We start from the raw sequence: 27,739 nt of genomic DNA, 5'->3' as shown, positions 1-27,739 counted from the left end.
GGGAAGGCCGAGAGACTAAAATTATCTTGTCGATTTATTCGGCGTTAAAAACCACACTGTCCACTAACATAAATAATATTAAATTACATCAGTTCAAAATGTTAACAATCATGTTAAAGAGACAAGATATTAAAAGCAAACCTAAAAAGTAAGTAAACTTTAGTTTTTTGTGTAAAGTATCTGACGTAAAGCATTGAAATTCTGTAGTTTAAAGGAAAGTACTATATTATGGGTAACTTGACCAATATTATCATGCTATTTTAGTTTCCTAAACTAAACTACATTTTTTTTCTTTGCATTTGTCAGACTTCATGGGGTTCTAGGTTAAAATTTGCTGATTTCTCGTTGCTAGACAAATTAAAATACTTTAATAACGATAAATTTTGAATGGCTTTATGGCACTCAAAAGTGTCTTAAAACTCACCATTTTAAACCTAATTTTTAAAAAATTTTCCCCAACCCCCCTAAATCCCAAGAAGTTCTCTACCCCCAAAAATCGGTCCTGGATCCGCCCTTGCATGGAACTTTCTTGAAATGTAATATTGAGCAAAAAAGGTAAAACTGCTAAGTAAACAAACATTTTCGTATAAAAAAAGCAGTTTACATGAATTATATTAAAAAGATTTACAGTAATAACTTTTTATTATTACTCTAAGAAAAGATTATAAAAGGTTTTTTTAATTTAATGTAGAAAGTACTTGTTTCATATTTTCATTACTAGAGCAATTAAATTTCATACTTTTTACGATGTACAGTAGAATGGACCATTGGCTGTCGAGTATCTAGCAATAATCTCAAATTCGTGAATAATTTAACAGAATGGACCGCTATGTATATGGTATACAGAAAGAACGACAGTACCCCTCCCTGTGGCACTCCAGTCTTAATCGTTCCGACTTCATACAGAACGTATCCTATCTGAACCCTATTGACACTTAAAATTATTTATTTAGGTTTTAAAATTAAAAAATATGTAGGTGGGGGAAAATCTTTAGTAGTGTACGCTTATTTCGATTTAACTTAGTTACTTTTTTCTTTTCGTAATAATGCGTATCTAACAATTATAAAAATATAGCTGGTGGCAACACTGTATATCCATTTCTGGGTGTCGACGTTTAGATTAAACCGAAAGACCGCTTAATATTCCTGGACGGTGATTGTTGGAATTAGATTTGATTTGGTCGCCTGACTACTTCTGTGATTGGAATATAAATGGTGAACAAGACACTCTGACAAGCTGCTGAGTTTGCATACCGTTGAGAATCATATCAAAACAAATATAATTTCTATATTAATAAATGTTTATATCCAATAACTTTTATTGTTATTTCTCATACAGTTTATTACTCATTTCTATATTGTACAGACTTTTGCCAAAAAAATCACGTCAAATTTTTTCACAATATTAAAAAACCTTGAGAGATACTATGTACCAGCGCAAACAAATACCTTATTGATATTTCGTAAATAGCATTAAAATTATTTGTTTAAAATACTTGATGGATCGATAGAAAATATTTTAATACATTATGTTAATTCCATTTGAATGGCAACACTGCCGATGCCGTCGGTAACTTGACGGCATCGGCAGTTGTGTATTGCGTAAATAGAGTTGGTTAGCGGTAGGTGTAGTAGTATCGAGTTGTATTTTGTTTTATGAGTGTTTATCATTTAACTTAACTTAGTAATTAACAAATAAGAAAAGCATCAACGAAACATAACAGACTTTATAAAGAAAGCTTATCACGCTTACTTTGGTGTAAAGCTTGGTGATCAGGACAAATCTTGGGCTTCACGCAAAGTGCTTTCAGTGTGTCGAACTACTGAGAAAATGGACAAAAGGTATACGTAACAGCATTTCTAAAGTATGGAGGGAACCAAAAAACCATGGAGACGACTGCTACTTTTGCTCCTACGATATCAATGGTTTTAATTCAAAAAATAAACACAAAATTCAATATCCCGATTTACCTTCTGCTAAACGACCTGTATTTCATACTAATTCCTCCCCCTTATCTTCACACCATCCAACAGCGATCATCAGACAAAAAACCGATAAAGACGAATTTTATCCTGAGATAGACCAACCTCAAAAGTGTATCCAAGCTGAACTAAATGACTTAGTGAGAGACTTGGGCCTATGGAAGGATGCTGCACAAATCTTAGGATCACGACTGAAAAATAAAAATCTATTGGCTCCAGGTACCATATTTTCCTGGTGTAGGCATCGTGAAAAAGAGTTCGGGGAATATTTTTCTCAAGTGGGCTCACTGGTGCATTGTAATAATATTCCTGAAGTAGTCATGAAAGTGGGAGGTGACTATTACGATTCCACATCATGGCGGTTATTTATTGATTCTTTTAAGAGAAGTCTGAAGGGTGTCTTGTTCCACAATGGTAATACTTATGCCTCAGTGCCTGTTGTTCAGTCTGTGCATCTCAAAGAAACATATGAGAATCTGGAGCTGTTGCTAAATAAAATAAAGTATAGCGAATATTGTTGGCAACTTAGTAGAGATCTCAAAATAATATTTATTCTTTTTCTTTTGGGTCAGCAGTCTGATTTTACAAAGTATCCATGTTTTTTGTGCGAGTGGGACAGTCGAGCACGAAATTTACATTACGTTAAGAAAGAGTGTCCAATCAAGACTAGACTTTTACCAGGACAAAAAAATGTGCAACACTAGTTGGCCCAAAATTAGTTCTTTTGCTCCTCTTCACATAAAGTTAGGATTGATAAAATAGTTTGTGAATGCCTTAGATAAACAAGGTGACAGCTTTAAATATCAGCACAACAAATTTCCTGCACTTTCTGAAGCTAAACTTAAAGAAGGAATTTTGGTAGGCCCTAAGTCTCCAAACTATAAAGAAATTGTAGCCAACATGGTCGAAAATTATAAAAAACTGGGATGCAATATGAGCATCAAACTTCATTTTCTGGAATCTCACGTTGACTATTTTCCCAAAAATCTTGGAGCTGTCAGCGAGGAGTAGGGAGAGAGGTTCCATTAAGATATAAAGGAGATGGAGAGATGTTACCAAGGAAGATGATTGCTGATTACTGCTGGACCTTAAAGAGGGACTCGATCACAAAAATCCATGAAAAGAAGACCACAAAACGCAGTTTTCATGGAAAAAGAGAAGGGTTTAATTTTAAAAAACCCAAATATTGTCTAACGTGGTTATATTGAATTCTTTTTTTTTTTTTGAGAGAACAACTCAATTTTGCTGTGTAATTTTGTATTAAATAAAGTTTTAATAAATATTTTCTTAGTATTTTTGGCAGTTTCTATGAAAAATTTCAAACACACTTTTCTTAAAAACCTGACGTGCTGAAAAAAAAACTAAGTACAGATTCGTGATCAGCACATCCCATTTACTAAAGGACACCTATTCAACTTAAAACACTTTTTCATGAAAAAAAAAGTAGGCCTGTCTATAGTTTAATGACTAACATTTAAGAGAATTAACATTAAAATGAATGTTTTCCACATGTCAGTAGTTTAACCGACATAAATATTACTTAATGCTTACTTTGTAAAAAATGCAGATGGTGATGCAGATTGTAATAAATTCGAATGTCAATAAACAAATTTCTTTTTCACATCCTTTTCGTAAAATAATATTTTACGAAATTATTATCCTATTTTTTACTATTAAAATAGCATTTTACTATTTGTAATAGTATTTATAATTTTAGTTATACGAAACATTAATACTTTCCATAAATATTATAGTTTGGTTACCGTCTAATTCATTTTTATTTTGCTCGTTTTTATTATTTTCCGTCCATATAAATAATATTTAAAATCTTTTTGTAGTAAACCAAACATCATAATTTTCTCTAGTTAACCGTCAGCGAGTATCACTTCATTATATATAAAGCAACTTTGAAAATAATTACCATCAATGCTCGAAACAGACATCTTTTTAACTCAGTAGAATCCACATTGTTGGTATCAAAACGGAGAATCTGTCATTTTACTGAAGTGGGGTCTACAATGGATATAGTAACAATAACAAATGATAAATCCTCCCCAGACAGCGTTGTACCTCACCTATTTGTCATTTGTTATCTGCTAATGACAGATTAATCTTGATGAAACAATTGGTGTCACTACTTTAGCCTACTCGATGTGATAAATGCAAAAGACAACTGATTATTGACGAAGATGATCATAGATGGTATTTTTCGACAAATTAGTTTATGAAGGCTAGAAAAAATCAATCAATTTTTATATTGTGTGAGAGTTTGGATAGGGATTTGTTTTAATTTAACTCTATATTTAATTGTGTATTCAATCTACTGAGCATGGAAATATTTTGAAAGAGTTATTGTCGGAAACGCACAGAATAGAAATTCCACTTCTTACTATAAATAAAATACTGTTGAAATACACTTACTGTGGCAGACTTTATTTTTAAAATAAAGAAGAACAACCATAAATAATATTCTATGATATTTTTTTCAAAAGTTACCGCACAGACAGATAGAAAGCGACACGAAAGATTCAAGAAGGACTTGTTAGGTTCTTGATAAGAATTCTTGTGTTCTTCTTCTTTTGTGCCTATTTTAACTGATGCTTTAAATAGACTAGTTGTTGTTGTTGAAAACCATTTCCTCAGGTTTTTTAACCATGATATTTTTCTTCTCCCAATTCCTCTCTTTCCGACTACTTTGCTTTGAACTATTATTTTCAGTAATCTGTATTAAGTGCCGTTTCTCATTATGTGTCCAAGATATTCTAACTTTCTCCTTTTAATCGTATACATCACTTCTCTTTCTTTCCCCATTCTTCGTAATACAGTCTCGTTGGTTATCTTGTCCGTCCATGATATCCTTAGGATTCTTCTGTATAGCCACATCTCCAAGGCTTCAAGTTTTTTCTCCATCGCTTCAGTGAGTGTCCAGGATTCAACTCCGTAGTATAATATCGAGAAAATATAACATCGTAGAAGCCTTATTTTTATCTACAGATTAAGGTTGTGGCTTTTAAAGAGTTTGGCCATGTTGTTGAATGTACTCCTAGCCTTCTCTATTCTATATTTTACTTCTTGTGAGTAATCCCATTGTTCGTTTACTATTGTTTCAAGATAGGTAAACTGTTTTACTCAGTCCACTGGTATATTCTTGATAAGGAGTTGGACGTCTCTAATTTTATTTTTGCTGATGACCATAAATTTAGTTTTTGATATGTTTACATGTAGTCCAAATCTTCCACTTATTTCATTTACTTTGTTTATTAGTTGCTGTAAACTGTTTAAACTGTCTGCAAAAATAACGATGTCATCTGCATAGGAGATGTTGTTGAACGCCCTGTAGAATCTGGATTGCTTCCGTTGGTTCATCTCATTCATTATCAGAAACATTAAAACGTATTTTTTTAGTCCTTCTCTCTACTCGGATTGCCGAATATAGGCCTCTCCTAATTCTCGCCATTCATCTCTGTTGTTTATAAGACGTTTCCACATTGGTCCTGCAGTTCTTTTAATATCGTTGCTCCAGCGTATTTGCGGTCTTCCTCGTGGTCTTTTGGCTTCATATGGCCGCCAATTCCCGATTTCTTTATTCCGTCGGTCATCCTTAAGACGTTCGTTATGTCCAGCCCATTTCCATTTCAGTTTAGCTGCCTGTTCGACAGCATCTTTTCCTTTAGTTCTATTATGAATGTCTTCATCGGTTTTATGGTCTTTGAGTGAGATATCCAGCAACTGTCGTTCCATAGCTCTCTAAGCTTTTCTGATCTTCTTCATGTTTATTTTAGTAAATGTCCAGGTTGTAGCTCCATATGTAAGTACAGGTAGGATACAGAAATTATACACTTTGATTGAAAAGTATAGGAAATAGGAAATAAGTACAATATCACAACAAAATTTAAAACAACCAACACAGTGAGATAGATCTATACTGTCCACAACCTAACCTAACAACACACAAGAAAGATCAAAGAACTGCATCTATAAATTACCCTGTGAAGCCAAGAAGTTATATGTGGGAGAAACCGCAGACCACTAAGTGTTAGAATAAACGAGCATGAAACATAAATCAAAAACAAAGACTTTGACAAATCCTGCCTCCTGGCTCCAGAGGCAAACATGCCTGTGATAACGACGGAGCACAAGGGAAAGATGTAAACTGTAGTAGGCTTTGGTTGCTAATATTAAAAGAAGAAGTCAGTTATAAGAATATACACACAATAGCGGATTAATCGGAAGTCGAAGACATGTCATCTACAATTGACACGAATACATATGCAACACACAATACAGAAATATATAATAGAAGAACACACAATACAGTCAGAATTTAATATTCCGAGGATAAAAACAATACCCTCAGATTTTTGCAAACCATAAACATGCTATTAGCTACAAGATGGAGACTAAAAAGGTCAACCATAAATTTTGAAAAACATGACCTTCTAACAACAACTTGTTGGTTATAAACTATCGCAGAATTTTTTAAAATAATTCTTTGTTTGAAAACTATTTCCGGAGTGGAAATCGAAACGTCAAATAATAGTTAAATAAAAATGTAACTTTCATTAGTCAGTTGTGGTTTAATCCCATACATAATCTAATAAAAGACTAGGATGACACGTAACGGAATTTGTCAGCAACGAGAACTCCTAGCGTTACATAGGAAAGAAATCTGAACTACCAACTTACGTTTCAATCATATTTTGCTGTTGAAACGATAGTGTTGATTTATTATTAATTCATTCTACAAATTGATGATTCAAATATCCTTACCCGGAAATTTTACTACTTCATCAGTAAGGTAAGATTTAAAGCCTTACGTCAGAAGTAAAGGGGCTATACCGTTTCTGCCTCATTTCCATTGTAAAATCCCACTAAAGGAAAACATGGCGGCATTATCAAAAGGGCATTACAATATATCTATGTTAAATGAAAAAAGGAAGATATAACTAATACTCTAAGATAGAAAAAACAAACAAGATGACTACCAAAAGGGCACTACACAGTATCTTTATTATTAATGAACGTATAGTGACATACGGGATGTCATAAGGTACTATGGATGAAAATAAATTAACTAGAAGAAAAATTTTAATTGATTGACTTAAAGAAGCCTCTGGCTAAATTTAAAATACATAATTGATCAAATTTGAACATGCGATATAGCAAATTAAAGGGCTAGGATATAACGAATGTATTACGGAAGAAAAAACAAACAAGGCTACTATCAAAATGGCACTACACATCATCTTCGTTATTATCAACGTGTAGCGACATACGAGATATCATCGAGCACAAAAATAGATTTACTATAAGACAAATTTTGATTTGTTGGCCTAAAGAAAGCCTCTGGCTGTGCACAAAATAAACTACTGATCACATTCTAACACGCGACATAGCAAATGAAAGAGAATTAAGATAGAAAAAACAGACAAGGCGGCTACCAAAAGGGCACTACACAGTATCGTCATTATTATTTAACTTATAGTTGGATACGAGATATCATAGGACACTATGGATGAAAATAGATTAAGGATAAGATAAATTTTTGTTTATTGATGTAAAGAAGTTCTCTGTTTGAGTCCAATATAAACAACTCATCGAATTCTAACATGCGACATAGCAAATAAAAGGCACTACATAGCTTTGTAATTAATAAACGTATGGCGACATACGACATATTACATGACACCATGGATGATAATAGACACAATATAAGATAAATTTGTTTATTGACTTTCAGGATCAAGGCCTCTGACTGAGTACAAAATAACCAACTAGCCGAATCCTAGCATATGACACATCAAATTAAACGACGTGAGACGTGTAGTATATGACGTATATAGCTTGCCATCAAAATATATATATATACAGGGTATAGTAAAAAAAATGATATCATGTCACAAGTGCACCAGATCATACTTTATATTTACTTGGTTTACATGCAAAAAGTTGATTATTCTAAAAATTTAATGAGTGACTGTAGATGATAATTGATTGGATCCCCCGTCACATCATTATCATCATTAGCCGTTTGCGTTCACTGCTGAATATAGGCCTCCCGTAAACAATTCCATTCCATCCTATCTTGAGCACTCTGAATTCAGTTTTGCTGGATGCGCCTGATGTCATCTAACCACCTTGTTGGAGGATGTACTCGATTACGATAAGTAGTCTAGGTCTCCATTCTAAAAATTTCTTGGCCCAACGCATGCCATGGGCAAAATTACTAGTTAATATAATATTTAATTCAAATATACTGTTTTGTGACACGGAAAGGAGATATACGTGAATGTAAGGACTGCAATGCATATTGAAGTAAGAAGCGAAAAACAAAAATATCCCAGGTGTGAAGACACTGATAATTTTCATATGAAGTTAGGATTGCACTAAGGCTCTATTCTTAATTTGTATTTGTTTTTATTTAGAGAAAGATGACTTTGGATTGTGAAATGATTGTACAACATAATATTTTTGAGAGTCTAAAATCGGGATAACAGAGTAATGGAAAAATAGTTGGAGAAGCATGCTGTAGAGTTTGTGTGGAGTGAAAGACATGAAAAGAGGGTTATGGTGTATTGTGTGACAGAAATATTGTCTATCCTAAAGGAAACTTCTATAAACCCACTACATAATTAGCTATAATGTAACGAACTGAATTTTGGACAGTTAAAAGAAAAAAATGACAAATGCAGCTAATGTTAATAAAAATATTGATTAGATGGATGAATAAAGTACCAAAAATGATAAAATTAAGAATTGATATATTAGGGGAAGTCTAGCTATGGCACTACTTGATGCCAAAATGTTAAACGTCACAATAATAATCACCCAATACGAAAAATTGCTGAGTTACAAGTTGCTGAAAGCAGTAGGAGACGAAGATCAAAGAAGACTTAGTAGAAGACACTCAGTAAAATATTTATTTGGAGGAAATTAATATTCTTGTGATCAAAGATAAAAACTTATTTAAAGAAGCAGATAACATATAGGGATACAGGTACAGAGAAGAATGACGAGACATAAAATAAAAAACATAAATTACAATAGAAATATACATTTATGGTACACATATAATAAGACAAAAAATAAAATTAACATATGTATATGTATGATACAATTGAACTAATTTAATTTAATTTAAAATAAATATTAAAGGACCTGTAGTTACTTTACCAAACAAAACACTTTTGTTGCATATATGCAATATACGTTATATATACTAACATTTTGTTACCTATGTACTCGTACACTAAATAAAATACATACTGAACGTAAAATATTTGTATAACAAATTGTATAGTAGAATATATAACGATATAATCGAATATATATTTGAATTTGATATATATTTGAAATCATCAAATGAATATTTGTTTTCTGTAGGATAAATGATGAATGTGAAATATGTGCTTTTGTATCACCATGATATTTTACCACTCAGCACACACTATTAATACCAGCCTGGTATAGAAAACAAATTTTAAAATTTATGTGAAAATATTGTTCAGTTTATAGCGTTAAACAAGTTTCACATTATCACATCGATAAAGAATAGAATGAGTAATATGACATAATATAAGGTTTTTCAATGTAAGAAAAGAATACAAGCCACAAAGAAAATAGACCTGACACAGATTTTAGAAATTACAAGGCTGTCACACAAAAAGCGTGAATAGTTGTAGTAGCAGCTAAAGAAGAAGCTTATAATATATATACAGGGTGTAACAAAAAGGTAAGTCATAAATTAAATCACGTATTTTGGAACCAAAAATAGTTGGATTGAACCTAATTTACCTTAATACAAAAAATGTGCACATAAAAAAAGTTACAGGGCTTTGAAGTTACAAAATGAAAATTGATTTTTTCCAATATATCGAAAACTATTAGAGATTTTATATTGAAAATGTACATGTGGCTTTCTTATGACAGGAATGTCTTTAAAAAAAAGTGATATTTGTACACCCCATAAAAATTTTATGGGGGTTTTGTTCCCTTAAACCCCCTCAAATGTTTGTATACGTTCCAATTAAATTATTATTATGGTGCCGTTAGTTAAACACAATATTTTTAAACTTTTGAAGTTATACTTCTATACGCGCGCTCCATGTTGGAAATTTGTATGGGAGTGAATCTGTGAAACCATTACATATGTAAGATAATGAGTAAGAGAGAGACACAAGATATATTTTCTCTCTCTTCCTCTCTCGAATATAAAAATGTTCCTTTTGTATATATAATTTAATATTATACATATTATATATATACATATAATATTATACATATAATAAAATATTTATTAATATTATTATTTATGTGATATGTTTTGTATTGTTTATTAAATGTTCATAATTATATTATTCTTTTGTATTTCAAAATAATAATCTCAATAAATCATTGTATGATCCAGAACTGTCAATTTTGAAATACATTTGTGTTATGTCCTCCATAGTGTAGTAGTCAGTATCCCCGCCCGTCACGCGGGAGACCGGGGTTCGATTCCCAGTCGGGGAGGACTTTTTTATTAACGTTATTACATTATTGTCATTTTTAAATACTTATGGAGATTGCATTTTAATTTGTATTGTATTATTATATATGGAATTATGTTGCACTGTATTGTAGTGTATTTTTTTATGTATATTATTGTCATTTTTAAATACTTATGAATATTGCAGTTTAATTTGTATTGTATTATTATATTATTAACAAAATAAACAATGAATTTGACTGCAGAGTATGTGTAAAAAAAATTTGCATTCAACTCCTTTCATACATATATGAAAATAAAAATATACATTTTCATCAAAATATTGATTCAATCCTTCATTGTTAGTAAGTTGTTATTAATTCTGTTTCTCTTTCTGCTATGTCTTACCTATAAAATTACATATGTAATGATTGTGCAGATTGACTCCCAAATAAATTTGTAACGGCGAATGCGTGTATAGAAGTGTAACTTCCACCGGCAGTTCCACTGGACTGCCACACCCGTTTTTTTTTACTATATTTTAAAAATTCTCTAGTTGGCTGTATAACACTTGTTGCTATGGTTACTATGTATTAAAAATTACATGAACAATACATATTGTCAGTAGTAAATGTTCCAATTATTGTGCATTTAAGATTATTAGGAAAAACTAAATTTTCTATTATAATGGTGTATACGTTTTTAGAAATGGCAGATATGCATTTAATTCTGGGTTAGTTTGAGCAGGCTAAATTAGGGTTTTAGACAATTAGGTATTTGTAATTTGGTAATTACAGGTGAATGCCAAAGAAATAGTGCAGCAGCTGCAACGCGTTATGCAAAAATATATCCTAATCGAAATACACCAGGCAGACGATTATTTCTTTCCATTGATCGTCGTTTACGAGAGACAGGCACAATGCGACCGCAACTTGTTAGTAATAATGGTCGACCAAAAGTAGATACAAACGAAGAAGAGATTTTGGAAGCAATTAAAGAAAGTCCTGGTAGCAGTACAAGAGTAGTAGCTGCTCAATTGGATGTTTCTCAGATGATGATTTGGAGGAGAGTTAAGGAACAGCAGTTTCATCCTTATCACTTAACACCCGTTCAAGAATTACTGGATGGAGATTATCCTAAAAGAATGGGGTTTGGCGATTAGTTTTTAACGGAAAACAAACAAAATGTCAATTTTATTAATCATGTTTTGTTTACCGACGAAGCTACCTTTAACGGAAATGGCATTACGAACCATCATAGCACGCACATCTGGGTCGAAAAGTCTCTCATCACCAAAGAAATTTTAAAGTCAATGTTTGGGCAGGAATTGTGAATAATAACCTAATAGGGCCAGTATTTTTTTCCAAACAATTTAAACGGTGGAAATTATTTACACTTTCTATAAAACGTGTTACCAGAGTACTTAGACGAGATCAATCTCGCAGTCAGGAAAAATATGTAGTTTTTACAGAATAGCGCTCCTGCGCATTACCATAATGAAATAAGAGAATATCTTTTTGATCAGTATCCTGGACGTTGGATTGCAAGGGGCCCTAATGCGCCTATTGTCCACGCATACGTGCAGATCTTAACCTAATTGACTTTTGCTTCTGGAGTTTTATGAAAAAGTACGTATATGCCGTACCGATTATGAATGAACAACAACTAAGGAATAGAATCATGGAAGCTGTAAATCGATTTCGTTAGAAGTCCATGATTTTCCAAAATATTCGATTTTCCTTTTTAAAACAGTGTCGAATGTGTATTCAAGAAAATGGAGGTCACTTTAAACATTTGTAAAATACACCGTATATTTGTAAATGCTGAAGAAGGATTATAGATAGCTGGTAATATTCTGAAAATTTATTTATATTTTGCATTTTGTAAGGTACTCAGAAATTTTTAAACATATTAAAAAAGAAGCCGCATCTCAAAGTATACACAGAATACAATGAATCCGAGGTCATCATCATCATCATCATAAGTGGCTCGACAATCCGTTGTGGATCTTGGCCTGCTCACAAAGAAGTCGCCACTCCTGTCGATTCCTGGCAACTTCCCTCCATCTTCTAACCCCTAGAATCTGTAGGTCTTCTTCCACATCATCAATCCATCTCATTCGTGGTCGTTCTCTGCTTCTTGTGCCCTCTGGTTTTGAAAATGTTAATCTCTTCGTATATTCGTGATCTGACATCCTAGCAATGTGTCCAGCCCATCTAAGTCTCTGCACTTTAACGAATTTCTTAATATCTGGATCGGTGTATAACTGATATAGTTCAAAGTTGTATCTTCGACGCCATAGCCCATTTTCACTTACGGACCCAAAAATCTTTCTAAGAATTTTTCTCTCAAAATTACCAAGAAGTCTTTTATCATTTTGAGATAAGATCCACGTTTCAGCCCCATATATCAAAACTGGTCTTATTAAGGTCCTGTATATATTAAGCTTTAGTGCACGTTTTATATTTTTATTTTTTAAATGTCTCTGGAGGCCGTGAACAGTTCTGTTTGCTATTGCTATGCGTCTTTTTATTTCGTCGCTTGTCGTGTTTGTTGCGTTTACTAGCGATCCAAGATATGTAAATTCTTTGACTTGCTCAAAGGACATCCGAGGTCATAACATCCGTAAAAATCGGACGTCTGCCCTGGATGGGCCATGTTGAACGGATGTTGGAGACTGAAACACCAAAACATATAATGAGGCAAACACCAGTAGGGAGAAGGTCAAAGGGAAGACCCAAACTTAGATACATGGGTCAAGTGGAACAAGATCTGAAAACACTTAAGATTAGTAACTGGAAAAACAAATCAAGGAACAGAACAGAATGGCGGAAGATCCTAGAACAAGCCAGGACCCAAAAAGGGTTGTCGAGCTACTTATGAAGATGATCCAAACATTTAGGGGGGGTTTAAGGGAATAAAACCTGGTTTCAAAATTTACCTTCTAATTAAAAGCAACATTATATTAAATAAATGATTAACTTATATATTCTTGAGTATTCATATTTTTTTGATAAACTTGTGTCATATTTGCTTATAAATTTCTTTTAGATATAAGACCGGTATAAATTTCTTTTAGATATACGACCGGTACAAAATGATCCTGTAATATTCTAATCAGATAACCTTACCAACACCCTGTTTATGATGTAAATTAACGTCGATAGCGTTACTTTGATAACGAACCAGTAAATTTGACTGTGCACATAGTGGCCTTGTTGTTAGGAGTACAATGAACATTGGACGCCTCTACCAATTCGTTGCTTTCACTAATAAAGCATAACCGCAATTGTTGTTGCTGTTTTGAGCGTGTGTAACCATCCAGTAGTGTTGTCCCAACGGGAGTGCTGAAATATTGAAGATAAAACTTTGGGATATAACATTCGTGAGAGTCGTATTGTCTCTTTGTTAACCCCCAATTACTTCTATATCAGATAAAAGTTAGTTTTGTTCTTCTCCACTTCAGAATAGCCCGCACTATAAAGGGTTTTAATGTATAACACTTGTAGTATTAAGAAGAAATATATATATATATATATATATATATATATATATATATATATATATATATATATATATATATATATATATATGTATATATATATATATATACAGTGTAGGTAAAACTTTATGGTCGGTATGGTAAAATTTAACAGGATATCTAACGCAGATATAAAATCATATTTTCAGCGAACAGACAAAGATAACAATCATATTTCCCCTTGGTGTCCCCTCCATATTTCAATCTTCTTTTTCTTTTTTTATAGAAGTAACCAGCTTCTTAACTCTTTCTTTTGTTTTTTATAACTAGGTATTCTGATTAATGAATGAGTTTCGATTTACGATTGATCTGCATTTTCGATTTCAAATCTTTATTGATAGTTCGTCATAGGATTTATTTATTGTAAATATTCAATTATGAATTATTTTTCTTAGTCAAAATTATTGACCTAGTATAAGAATAATATTTTATTTCAAAAAATGCGCATTTGTAGAAGATGCAGCTTTTATGGTCCACTTTCTGAATATTGCAATGATTGAAACTTCACCTGACGCATTTCTGTCCGTTTCGACTACTTCTACTACAAGTATTGACATACTGCCACCGCGACCCAAGCGTCAAAAGGTGATGGATACTTCCATTAATAAAAATATTAGTTTAGAACAAAAGAAACAAATAGATATGGATTTAATAAACCTATGCAAAGACTCGTTTCATCCGTTTTCCATAGTTGAAGAACGAGCTTTTAAAAAGTTTGCAGGGTGGATTCCTGGATATAAACCACCAACAAGAAAAACTTGTTCATTACGTCAGGCTCATTACTTCAGGAATGTTATACCAAAACTAAGCAAATTATTAGATCACAAGTTGTTAAAGAAGTAGAAAATATCTGTATTACTACTGACCTTTGGACATATGGAGTAACTGAGTTACATCGCATTAACAGGACAATATTTAACCGAAAATTTAGAATTTAAAACGATTTTATTAGGCTGCTGCTATTTTTCTGGAAACCATAATTCAGAAAAGATCGCTTTTGAAATTAGTGAAATTATTTCACTAATTTCAAATTTCAGTTTCTAAAAAAACACATTTCAAAAAAAGTACCTTATCTTTTGAAAGGCTTTTAAAGTATCAATTACAACATAACAAAGTTCCCAAACGGCCAATCCAAGACGTGGAAACTAGGTAGAACTTCACCTATTACATGTTAAAAAGAATGACCGAGTTAGAAGAGGCAATCCGTTCCACTTTTGTATTAGTTAATACAGACTTAGACTTGGACCAAATCTAAATAATGAAGACTGGATTATTTGTTTTCAATTTTCCCAAATTTTACGGCCTTAAGAAATAACAAGTACAATGAGTGGCCAAAAACACTTGAAGGGTAGTTCAATGGTTGTTATGGTACGCTGCCTTCAAGAATCTTGCAATAAAATTTTAGCAAACGGTAACCTTACATCCATAGTATCCGACGTAGTACAATTACTAATATCGGGTTTAGCAAAAAGTATTGTAAATGTGAACACATGTTCAAAATCTGGTTTTAATTTTAATTAAAAGAAGAACACGGTTAACAAGAAGTAAAGTAGAAAAACTTACAATGTCAATTTAGACGATTCGCGATTTAATAATACCGTGTAATGTAAATGTAAGTACGATTTACTATTTGTATTGTTTAGTTTATTTTTCAAGTTATAATATATCAAGTTATAATAATATATATATATATATATATATATATATATATATATATATATATTTCAAGTTATAATAAATATATCCTTGATTAGTTTCTTTCACTTCAATAAATATACACATAAACGATAATAGCCATTATGTTTGTTTATGTAGGTACTCTCTTACTTGAAACTACTGTTAAACAATCATAGTTATTGTTTACGAAAATCGGTTTAGTTGCGTTAAGAGCGTAGGCGCAAAATTTCAGGCCAATGCTTTTTAATTGTATTCATTTTTTTCGAATCCTGAGAAAACTAACAAATATTTTTGAAAAATTTAAACGCAGAATGAAAGGTGACATTATTGCCGTATAGTTGCAAAAAAGTTTATCACTTATGTCAATCAAGTCGACGGTACAAATTCGATATCTTTTCATCAAAGTACCCTATCAACAAAAATCAAAATGCGTTTTAAAGATGAAGAGTTCATCTTTCTGATACAATTTTTGTAATTTGCTGAAAATGAAGTCGGTGTCTATAAATCTGGTTAATAAATAAACGTTGCGCGATTTTTGCCTTCTTTACAATTCTCATAAAATCAATAAAATATATCAATTTACTTGAGCGGTCATAGTGAAATTTCGATTTTTAGAGACCAGTCTTCAAAACCTATGACATGATTTGTGAATTTTGAGTTGTGGTAACAAATATGAGGCATTTGAAATTTGACTTAAGAACAAAGAATTTAAACTTTTAAATTACAAACAATCGCACGTCACGGAAAATACCTCCAAGACGATGGTTTTGAGTGGAATTCGTAGGAGAAGATGGGTAGTTGTAAAAAACCTACTAGCATAATTATTAAAAAAGAACACCTTTAAATATTACTAGGAGTACAATGTACATTGTTATAAGGCTTGCAATTCTTATAAGGAACAGATCAAAGCAAAAATCTGAATTTGGTTTCGAAAATTAGTTGCTTCCTAAGACAGAAAAGATTTATTTTCACGTTCAGAGCGACTCTGAATAGTCGTCTCTGAAGAGCCCTTTTAGGGCGACATACATATAAGCGGATACACAGACGCACTGTACGTGAAATCAAATCTTAACTGTCTTTTTTCCTTTTCCTTGTAGATAATCATTTGTTCCGTATGTGAAGCGGAACCCAACCTGTTCGCAAGATTGGTAACTATCCAGTTTGTTCATAAGCCATTTTGTTATTATTATATGACTATAAATTGTGATTGTGATGTAGCCCAACTATGATTATGATGTAGCCCGAAAGGGTTGTTTTTAAATAAATACACCTTTTTATAAAGGATTTTATAAATAATTTTTTAAATAATTATTTATTTAAATTGTTCCGTCCAACGGCATCATTTTTGTTTAAAAGCAGCGCTTAAACTCTATAAGTACGTCGTACAATGTATCCTATTATTTTACCTTCTAACTACGACGCAATTGCATTATCCTCTATTCCTCAGAGAGAAAAATTGTCGAGGGATTTTCCCCTTAGCTTGTACCCCAATTACTTTTACAAATGATGAAATCCATTTGTTTCCGAGAACTGCATAGCTTAGATCGAAAGAATGTTGGAATCAAATTACTTAGGGCGGTGATAAATATTCCGGGAATTTAATATTAACAGTATCAGCTTGTTTCGTTATATTAAAAAATTCGGAATATGATGAATGTGCGACTAGATTTAGTCGATATATACCAAATTATGTTCAACGGGCTATGAAGTTTATTTCGCACGAGTCTAAACGAACCAGAATGAACAGATTGCTGTAATTTAGACAAATTGGGAACTGTCAGTGCGTGCTGAATACATCAAAGGACTTAAAAAAGTAGAACTTTTTTCTTTGTACATTTATTGGGTAATTTAAATTGGAATTTAAAGGATGACTGATTACAATGATAATATAATTAATACTATACATGCTGCCCAGATCGGCAACTTATATAAAACGATCGAAAAAAAAATAGCAATAAGAGTTCGCTGTGAAATCACTTATTTAAAATGCTTGTTCGTAGTGTAATTGTTACGGTAAATATGATTAAATGAGAATTATTAATAATTACCGGTTACTATTAATACAACCCGAATAGCTAGGTAAAAGTAATAAATATACCAGAAATAATCACATTGACCGGTTATTATTAATAAATCCCGTTTTCAAACGGTAAACGTGATAAATGTTGAATACCAAAGACAAGGCTTCTCACAAAACACCTGAAGAATATCAACGGTTATCACGGTATGATATTGTAAAAATTGGTAATGTCGAGAAACTCGTTGTGCCAGTAACAAGCGACAGAGATCCTATTGCTATTATGTGTATTTATGGAGGAAATTTTCGATATCATTCACGAGACTCATATTTCAATTGGACATGGGGGTCGCAACAGAATGATGAAAGAACAAGACGAAATATAGGAACATCACTGTGGAGTTTGTCAAGGTTTACTTAAATCTTTGTGTATCGTGTCAAAAGAAAATGAGTATTCCAAAAAAAGGACTCGTTGTGAAGCCAATTTTAAGTAGTGGATGTCACAGCAGTCACAAAGTAGCAGTCACAAGCGGATGGTGACTATAAATTAATTATGGTTCGATCAAGACCATCTTAAAAAAATTGTCCAGCTCAGAGCAATAAAAACCAAGCGTGCCGAAGAAGTTGCGTACTATTTGTTGGAAGTGTTTACCATATTTGGAACTCCACACATTTTACACAGTGATAATGGTCGAGAATTCGCAAATAAGATTATTGAAGAAGTCTGCAGTATGTGGGACGAACTGAAAATTGTCCACAGAAAATCCAGACACAGTTAGTCGCAAGGTTCGGTAGAGAGAGCGAACCAAGATATCGAAAAAATGTTGGCCACATGACTGGAAACAAACAAAACGAGTCAGTGGTCGGAATGCATAAAGTTCATCCAATTTATGAAAAACAGAGCTTACCATTCCGGCATTAGCTGTAGTACATACGAAGCACTATTCGGTTGTAAGGCTAGAGTAGGATTAAAAACATCCTTACCTGCTGGTACTTTAACTGAAATTAGAAGCGAAGAAGCTTTAGAAGCAATATTAGCAGATGAGTTCGATGATGCTGATAATGGAGCAAAGCACCGTGGTAATTTGGATGTTAACAGTACAACCGAGGAGTCACAATTAGCGAATGTTGAATATCTTGGTAACGCTAACAGCCTAATAGAATATAATGCATGTGCAATAGTTGCTGTCAATGGGGAAGACAAGACAACTGGAGTTGAAGAAAATGGGGGATACGAAGAAGATGGCAATGAAGTTGAGAAAACTTCAAAGAAAATTCAAGAGATTCGAGATCTTGCTAAACAGTCACTTATAAAATAAGCTGACAAAATGTTAAAGCATTCTAATGATAAATTTGCTGTTGCAAAACTAAATGAAAGTGTTAGAGTGCGAATTCCAGAAGTTGATAGAGCTAAGGCCTAATAAATATTATTGCCAATATTATTTCTGTTGATGAAAGATGAAAGGCTGTATAAGCTAGGCACCAAGCATGGTATTTTAAACCAACTTTATGCAAGAAACCAATTTACCACCTGCCAGGAAACATTTATTTCAGTCAATGATGTGCCTGCTACTGAAATAAGTCTAAGGGAACGCGCCCGTAAAGATTTGAATTTAGTTGGTCAAGGATTCTGTCACTGCAATTGTAGTGGCCAATGCAACTTAAATCGCTGCAAATGTAAAAAAGCAAGTGTTCTATGTAATTCTAAGTGCCACAAAAACGTCCTGCAAAAACAAGTAATTATAGTCTGGTAACTTACAGCTAATGCGTATGTACGAGTTTGTTAATACTTATTACATGTCTAGTTAGGATTGTTAATTGATAATTTTGTTAAAGGGCATAGGCGCAAAAAAAATCGCCTGACAAAATGTTCAATATGCTTTAAATGTATTTATTTTCTTGAATCTTAAGAAAACTAATAAATATTTTTAAAAAATTTAAAGGCAAAATGAAAGACTAATTGATTACCGAGGGCCGAAAGTCTCTGAAAACTTCTATATTGTTTATTTTAATAAGTTACAGTTATTTTTAATTGCAAATATTTTATTGAAAAAAAACTTTTTATTTATTCTGCTGGACTTGAGGCCCTTGGTAATAACGTAATCTTTCATTCTGCGTTTAAATTTTTTAAAAATACTTATTAGTTTTCTCAGGATTCCAAAAAAATTAATACATTTAAAAACATTGAAAATTTTGACAGGAGACATTTTGCGCCTTTTCCCTTAAGTGTTTTAACTGTTTTTACTTATTACATGTCTAGTTAGGTTTTTTTATTGATAAATTTTGTTTAAGTGTTTTAAGTTTGTTACCAAATACAAGACTAGTTAGGTTTTTTGATTGATAAAATTATATTTAGGTGTTTAACTTTATTACCAAATTCGAGTCTGTTTTTACTTATTACATGTCTAGTTAGGTTTTTTGATTAATATGTTCCGTTTAAGTATTTAAATTTATTACCAAGTTTCATAAATAAACAGAAGCGAGGCCCAAAATGCGTTTCTATTACATTTACCAGAGCTGTTAGGATAGCATTAATAATAACCGGTTAATCTAATTATAAAGGCATTATTAATCACATTGACCAACTGCTAAGGTTATTATTAATATTTACCTGTTATTATTAATACAGACCGGACTTATCACATTGACCGTAACATAATTACCACCAATATTCACTTGACAATGAAAAATTTGGTTATAGGTCTAGTTGTTTTAAGAAAATCCAGTAAAATTTGCATTGAACATAGCAAAAAGCAAAAATTGTCAAATATTACTTGTTGTAACTGTCTTTTGTCCAGAACATATGATGAGAACCAAACTTCTATATAGTTGATTATGAAAGACTGATTTATTAATCTTCGTCGAAGCAGATACACTTCGATGTTGAAGTAGTGGGAGATTGTGAATTTAAATATTTTTATTTTATTCGAGATCAGTTAATTTGACATTTTTTTTACAATGTATGTTGAAAATTACCAAGTTTAAAAGTTATTACTTTGCTACGTCGATTATTTTAAATCGCTCTTTTTGAAGATCGAAGAACAGTTACTTTTGATTGGTATATAACCATTTATTTACCAGAAGTTATCGTGAAACTCCAACAAAGCAACACACAACGGCGAATCATTCTACATCAGGACAATGCAAGTGCTCACACTGCTTAAAAATCGAGTTTTTGAAACTTCAAAATATCGAATTGTTAAACCATCCACCGTATAGCCCCGACCTAAGTCTCAACAACTTCTTCTCGTTCCCAAAGATCAAAAATTCAATACGTGGACAACGATTACAGTCGCCCGAAAAAGCCATGATTGCCTTTAAAACAGCGATTTTGTAGGTGTGAATTTAATACTGGAATAACTGATTTACCAATTGGTTTCAACGTCTGCAAAAGTGTATCAATCTTGGTGGGGCATATTTTGAAAAGCAGCAAAGTACTTTAAGTCCATATATTTTGTCTGTATGGCTATAGGCAAAACTAAAAAGACAACCTTCATATTAACCCTTACAAAAAGAAAATTCTGTTTTTTTTCCATTGTTGGTGTATTTTAAGGATGGAGCCAAAAATTTTTCATCCAAAAATTATTGCTCTATGACAGTTAATTTCTGGAACAGCAAATCTGAAACATAAAAATCGAGATGGGTTTTAAAAAAGAAGTATACCTACGAGATAGTTTACCAGAAAAAGAAATATTTTTTCAAAAAAATAAAATGGCGAACATTTGAAAAAATATTTCAAAACTATTTCAAACAGAACTTTTTTTGACGTTTTTCAGTTACAAAAATTTAATTATTTTTTTGCGAAATTGTAATAAACTATCATATAAAAAAACAAAATAAACAAGAAGCTATATGTTTAAAACTGGCGGACAGTTAATTTCCGGATCTAGTTGGTCGATTTTAATGAACCTTGATGTATTTTGATTGTTTTGGTTTTCTCTATGATTATTTAACACAATTTAACCAAAAAAAATAATAAAATTTTTTGTCACTGAAAAAAAACGAAAAAAGGTCAAATTTTGAACAATTTTTTGGGGGACAATGTCCGCCATTTTGTTTTTTTTTTAAGAATTCTAAATTTCTTGGTAAACTAACTAGGAAGGGCACTTTTTTTAAAACCATTTTTGAATTTTATATTTCAGATTTGTGGTTCCAGCGATTAACTGCCGCCATTGAACAGTAATTTTGGGAAGAAAAATTTTTGGAGCCCTCTTTAAAATACAGGAACAATGGGAAAAAAATTTTGTAGTCTTCAAAAATTGTATAATATAAAAATGTTTGATTCTCGTATATAATATGTAGAAAAATACAAAAAAATTGTCGAAAATGTGTCATTTTTTAGCATTCTAGACAGTAATAGCCTGGGTACGGTTGTAACAGGTTACTTTTGTAACAACTCGAATATTATCGAAACTGTTTACAATTGGTGAGGGGCACAAGGAAAGGGGTACGCAGACAACGTGCCCCGACACGATTCTCAGTGCAGCTTCACCTTTCACGCGGTAATTAGGCTTACAGTGAGGCCTATTCGGTTTTTCCAACCAAAAGTATTTTTGGCGAATTTCTTTGTGCTATAACTTTAATATTAATGCCATCAACTATTTTAAAATATGCATATGTAATCGTCTCATTTTAAAGATTATTAATGTTTTTGTATAGGTTATGCTACTTCGTGCTTGCCACAGTCTTATTATTAAAATGGGGGGTGGGGACGGTTGTAGCAATAATTTTATAGGTACAATTTTTGTATTACAGTATTATTTTGTATTTATATTTAATCAAATTAGGTGCTTCTTTAAGAAGAGCAGCAGAGAAGTACGGCGTTAACTATGTTTCTTTTTTGAGATACAAGCGAAAGGGAGATGCGGCAAATGAAGATGGCCATGAACAGCTAGAAAATATTAAAATGAGATATGTAGCTTATAACAGAGTTTTTAACGAAGACCAAGAACGGCAATTAGCAAAGTACCTCATTCTTTCTTCGGACATATTTGGCCTCTCCACAAAAGAGGTAAAAAAGTTGGCCTTAGAACTTACCGTAAAATATAATTTAAATACTCCTTTCTCTTGGCAGGAAAATAAAATAATTGGAGGTGAATAGTTTCGTTCATGTATGCAGAGAAATTCCGAATTATCTAACCGCGCTGCTTAAGCCACAAGCCTATCTCGTCGACAAGTTTCAACCGATATAATGTTAATGTATTTTATGAAAATATTCAGATCGTTATGAATCGGGATCACTTTTAAACCTCACGATATAAATATATAATGTCGATGAAACCGGTGTTACTACAATATAGAAGCCTGACAGAGTTGTTGCAAGACGTGGCACAAGGCAGGTAGGCGCACTTACTTCTGCTGAACTAGGCACTTTGGTCAGACTAGCATTTGCGGCTAACGCATTAGGCAACGCTATTCCACCTATGTTCGTGTTTCCTGGAATTAGATATCAAGAGCATTTCATTAGAGACGGGTCAGTGGGATCAATCGGTGCAGTAATATATCAAGATGAATGCAAGAAGAAACATTTATATTATATTATATTTCTTAAACATTTTCAAAAACATGCGAATACCTCTTTGTCACATAAGATATTATTTAGAAAATCATTCGTCCCATATACATATCAACTCCTTAGATTTTTGGAAAGATAATGGAATAGTATTACTGTCATTTCCGCCCCAGTGCTCTCACAAACTACAGCCCTTAGATAGATCCGTTTATATGTCTCTCAAAAAAGCTATTAATACTGCCTATGATGTGAGGCACAACCATGACTATTTACGACATACCGAGTATAATAACTATCGCAATGCCATTTGCTCTTACTTAAGTGAATATCCAGGACGGGTTTCTAAACACAGGGATCTTCCCATTCAAGCGCGATTTGTTCCAAGAAATTGATTTTGCGCCATCTTTCGCGACAGGCAGGCCTAATTAAAATGCTTTTGAAGAAGTGGGCATTTCTTAACAACATAACATTAGACTTGCATCTGATGACGAATCCCCTTCACTATCACCTTCGTTAGTGAATGAGGATCCACCTTCATTCAGCGCACTTAGCCCAACTGAACCCGAAAATAGAGCATCAACTAAACAGACTGCATCTCAATCATTTACTAACAGTGATTCAAATATCATAGTATGTGCAGCCAATCCTAAAAACATTCATTGAGCATCAAATGCTTACACCACTTAAAATCGCCGAGCTCGAAGCAACAAAAACGCCGCCTAGACAAACACCTCTAGAACCTAGCCAAGAATTGCAAGCTGGTACAATGAATCTGAAATCAGACATCCCTCCTCGTGATGCTGTTTTGCGTCAGCAATCAGAACCGTCTACAAGTCAGCATTCTGAACGCCAGAATCATCATCAGAAGAAGAATATTATTGTCTTATTTGCTTAGAGACCTATTCAGCGAATCGGTCTGGAGACAGTTGGATTCAGTACTAAGGTAGCTGCAAACAGTGGTCTCACGTAGCTTGTACCGATGGGAGTGGGTATGGAGTGGGATGGGAGTAGATATATATGCCACAACTGCGATGCGTCTGATTATAGGGAAATATAATTTGTTTAATCTCAGATTTTGTTTGGTATTTTTGATTAATAAATCTGATTAAAAATAATAAAACTGATTTTATATGCGTGATTTGCGTATTATTTTTGAATGTTACAACTGTCCCCTATTCGTGTTACAACCGTCCCTGGTACGGGGTCGGTTTTAACAATCGCACACACTTATTTGAAAGACATATTCCGTCCAAACTGTTTTACTTAAGCTACTGGTTGACATTAATTTAAAGACAAATGAATATGCCTTCACATCAAAGGATTTGATCGTTGCTTACAGCTGTAATAGCTGTGCTGTGAACCAATAAAGGAAAATTGTTACAGCCGTACTCAATCTACCCTACCTTAAAGCACTAAATCTGCTTTAGATAATTTTACAAATTTGTATTAAAGCCTTAATATATCTGCTATGTCATATATTTATTAACTACCCAATTTTAAGCAGTAAATTGAAAATTGGAGTTGCGGGGCCGGATGGTGTACCATTCTTTTGTCATTCGAATATAAACATGTTATATAAGTTTTTGCAACCCCAACACGCCTGCAAACTGTTTATGCGTATATTTTAGGCTTTACTTGTATTTGTGGGGATTAGCTACAAATATAATTAGAAATATTTTATTTGACTTCTACTAGGAAATCGTTTTCACAATCAAAATTAAAAAAATTACGACAGAATGTACTTAAATATGTAATATTATATTTTAGGTCAGCCTACGGTAGCACCAACGAATAAAAGCATCACGGCCTTGTATGGACAACCCCTTACAATGACCATGGAATTCTGTGCCAATCCTCCATACACCAAAGCCTTATGGATAGCCAAAGACGTCAAAGTTTATAAACCCGGTGATGGAGATAGTACCATTATGGCTTATGGTATAACGGTAAGTAAATTAACTATATTGATAAGCATGCCTTAGTTCTTTCGATATTATTTACATTATGCAAAATATGGTTGGTGCAGTTAGGGTAAAGTGGGGAATATCGGCTGCTTTATTTGGTGTATTGTCCTGCCCTGGTAGGATAGGATGTAAATGGAATGATGGTTGCCTACAACATATTTGCCTACCCTCATTGCAGTAAAGTTGTTTTATCTATCGTTGTATTAAAGTTCTGAGTTGAAAACATTGTTCAGAGATTCTATTATATCAGCAAAGTATTTTTGTAGGTAACTTTATCATCTGTAAAATGTTCTTAACATATTAAGTTATATACACACTTATAGTACATATAATTCAATTTAAAATAACATGTGTTTGTCTCTGCTTAGCGCCAAAAATATTTGTTTCGCATTATAAGTAACGTGTGTTGTATAATGAGGTAATTCCGGTCAGTATGAAGCGGGCAATGCCGGCCGGCCGGTATTACCCCATATGTTTTTATTGATTGCTTGTTGTGTGTTTTAAAAAAATTTTGCTTCTTTTCCAGATGCCACGCATATATATTAGAAAAACTCTGAGAGCTCGATGGACTAAGTAGCAGTTACAAGTTAAGAGAAGTTGAGTTAAGAAAAATAGAAAATGTGCTTTTACGTATAATACGGCCATAAAAATATGGGCCGACTGCACTTTTAGAATTAATAGTAGACCTTTTCAATAAATGTATGTGTGGAGACCAGGAAATTCCTAAAGATTGGAATAAATCTTATATAAGCTCCATATATAAGAGAGGGAATAAAAGAGACTGTTCCAATTATAGAGGTATTAGTGTGACGAGCTCTGTGGGCCGGTTGTACGGCAGAATATTAAAGAAGAGAGTTGAAAGACAGATACAAGATATTGAAGAACAAAGCGGCTTTCGTACCGGGAGATCCTGCCTTGATAATATATTTATCCTACGACAAATAATTGAAAAGCGTGTCGAAAGAAGTAGAGAGACCCATTTGGTATTTATAGACCTTGAGAAAGCATATGATAGTGTCCCGTTAAAGAAAATGTTTGACGTCCTCAAAAGGTCCGGATTGGATTCGACGTATATCCGAGCGATATATAAATTGTACGAAAATGCAGTTAGTTGTGTAAAAATTGGAACCAGAACCTCAAATGAATTTAAAGTCACTAAAGGCCTAAAGCAAGGATGCTGTTTGTCACCGACACTCTTTAAAATATACGTCCAAGAAGCATTGAGGAATTGGAGAAATAAATGTAGATTTATGGGCATCGAAGTGGGACAAGAAACTCTGTATACATTGTTGTTTGCAGATGATCAGGTGGTGGTTGCAACCGATGAGGAAGATATAAATTATATGAATCGAAAATTATTTGAGGAATATGCCAAATGGCTTACTGTAAACATAAGCAAAACAGAATATTTAAAAATTGGAGGAAATACCACAGATCTGAGGCTTGAAAACGCAGTCATAAAAGGCTGCAACCAGTATAAATATCTAGGAAGCACCATATCAGCAGATGGCAGAGTTAAGATAGATGTACAAAACCGAATAACCCAAGGGAAAAAATGCATCCGAATACTAAATTCATTACTGTGGTCTAATAAAATAAAGATGCATACCAAACTTCGCGTATACAGAGCAATTGTAGAACCAATTACCACATATGGTGCCGAATGTTGGACGATGACAAAGAATGAACGAGATAAAGTAGACGTTGTGGAAATGGATTATCTTAGAAGGTCATGTCGAGTATCGAGAATGGAAAGAATCAGGAATGAGGAAATACGAAACCGTACAGGAATTGCAGATACTCTTTCAGATAGAATACAAGGAAGGCAATTACAATGGTATGGTCACGTGATGAAAATGGAGGAGGAGCGGTGGCCAAAGAAAGCCTTAATGTATGTTCCGCCAGAAAGAAGGAAAAGGGGAAGACCACCAAATTCCTGGAGAAGAGAAATTACAAAAACAATGCAATCTAGAGGCTTAGAAGAGGGAGATTGGAGAGATAGGAAAAGATGGAGGCTGAAATGCGGGAAGCGGCAATCGCCGTAGGACCCCCGTTATATGATGATGATGATGCTTTTACGTACCTATTGAAAAGCAAATAATATAGAGACCCCTTTTAATAAAGAAAACGTAGAGGCTGTAAAGGACTAGTTAGCTGGTTTTATGTTTCTTCATAAAATTGTAGTAAGAATATCTGAGACCACAAGCTTAAATAGAATAACGGCATTTGTAATAAAGCGACCATTTTTTTTTTCAAAATTTACATTGTTCTTTGGAAAAATACCAATTTTAAGCTGAGAGAATTTTCAACTGTGATGAAACGAGGATTACAGTTCAATGCTCTTGTAAGATTGCTGCCGAGAAAGGTCAGAAAAAAGTTGGATTTGTGACAAGCTGGGAAAGGGGAAATGCAACCGCGGTAATGTATGCTTTTAGTAGTTCGGGAATATATGTGCCGCCTATGTTTATTTACACTCACAAAAATTATACATTGCGTATTTACTTAGGTAGTACAGAAGCATATTGTCACTATGAGAAGTGTTTAAAGTTATTAGCCAATGCAACAATTCTCTCTTCAT

At 33.0% G+C, this 27,739-nt stretch overlaps 1 protein-coding gene across 1 annotated transcript in view; it reads left to right on the top strand.

Moving 5' to 3' along the window:
- The window catches only part of tei (irregular chiasm C-roughest protein teiresias), a 578,605-nt gene that overhangs the window by 548,977 nt on the left and 1,889 nt on the right, over positions 1-27,739 (top strand). The window contains exon 7 of the mRNA XM_072525284.1: positions 24,965-25,143. Within this exon, the coding sequence (XP_072381385.1) occupies positions 24,965-25,143 (179 nt within the window). The remainder of the gene's footprint in view (positions 1-24,964; positions 25,144-27,739) is intronic.

Source organism: Diabrotica undecimpunctata, chromosome 1 (assembly GCF_040954645.1).
Source record: "Diabrotica undecimpunctata isolate CICGRU chromosome 1, icDiaUnde3, whole genome shotgun sequence".
Lineage (NCBI taxonomy): Eukaryota > Metazoa > Arthropoda > Insecta > Coleoptera > Chrysomelidae > Diabrotica > Diabrotica undecimpunctata.
Note: the sequence above shows the minus strand (reverse complement) of the source record. Positions and strands in the feature narration are given on the sequence as shown.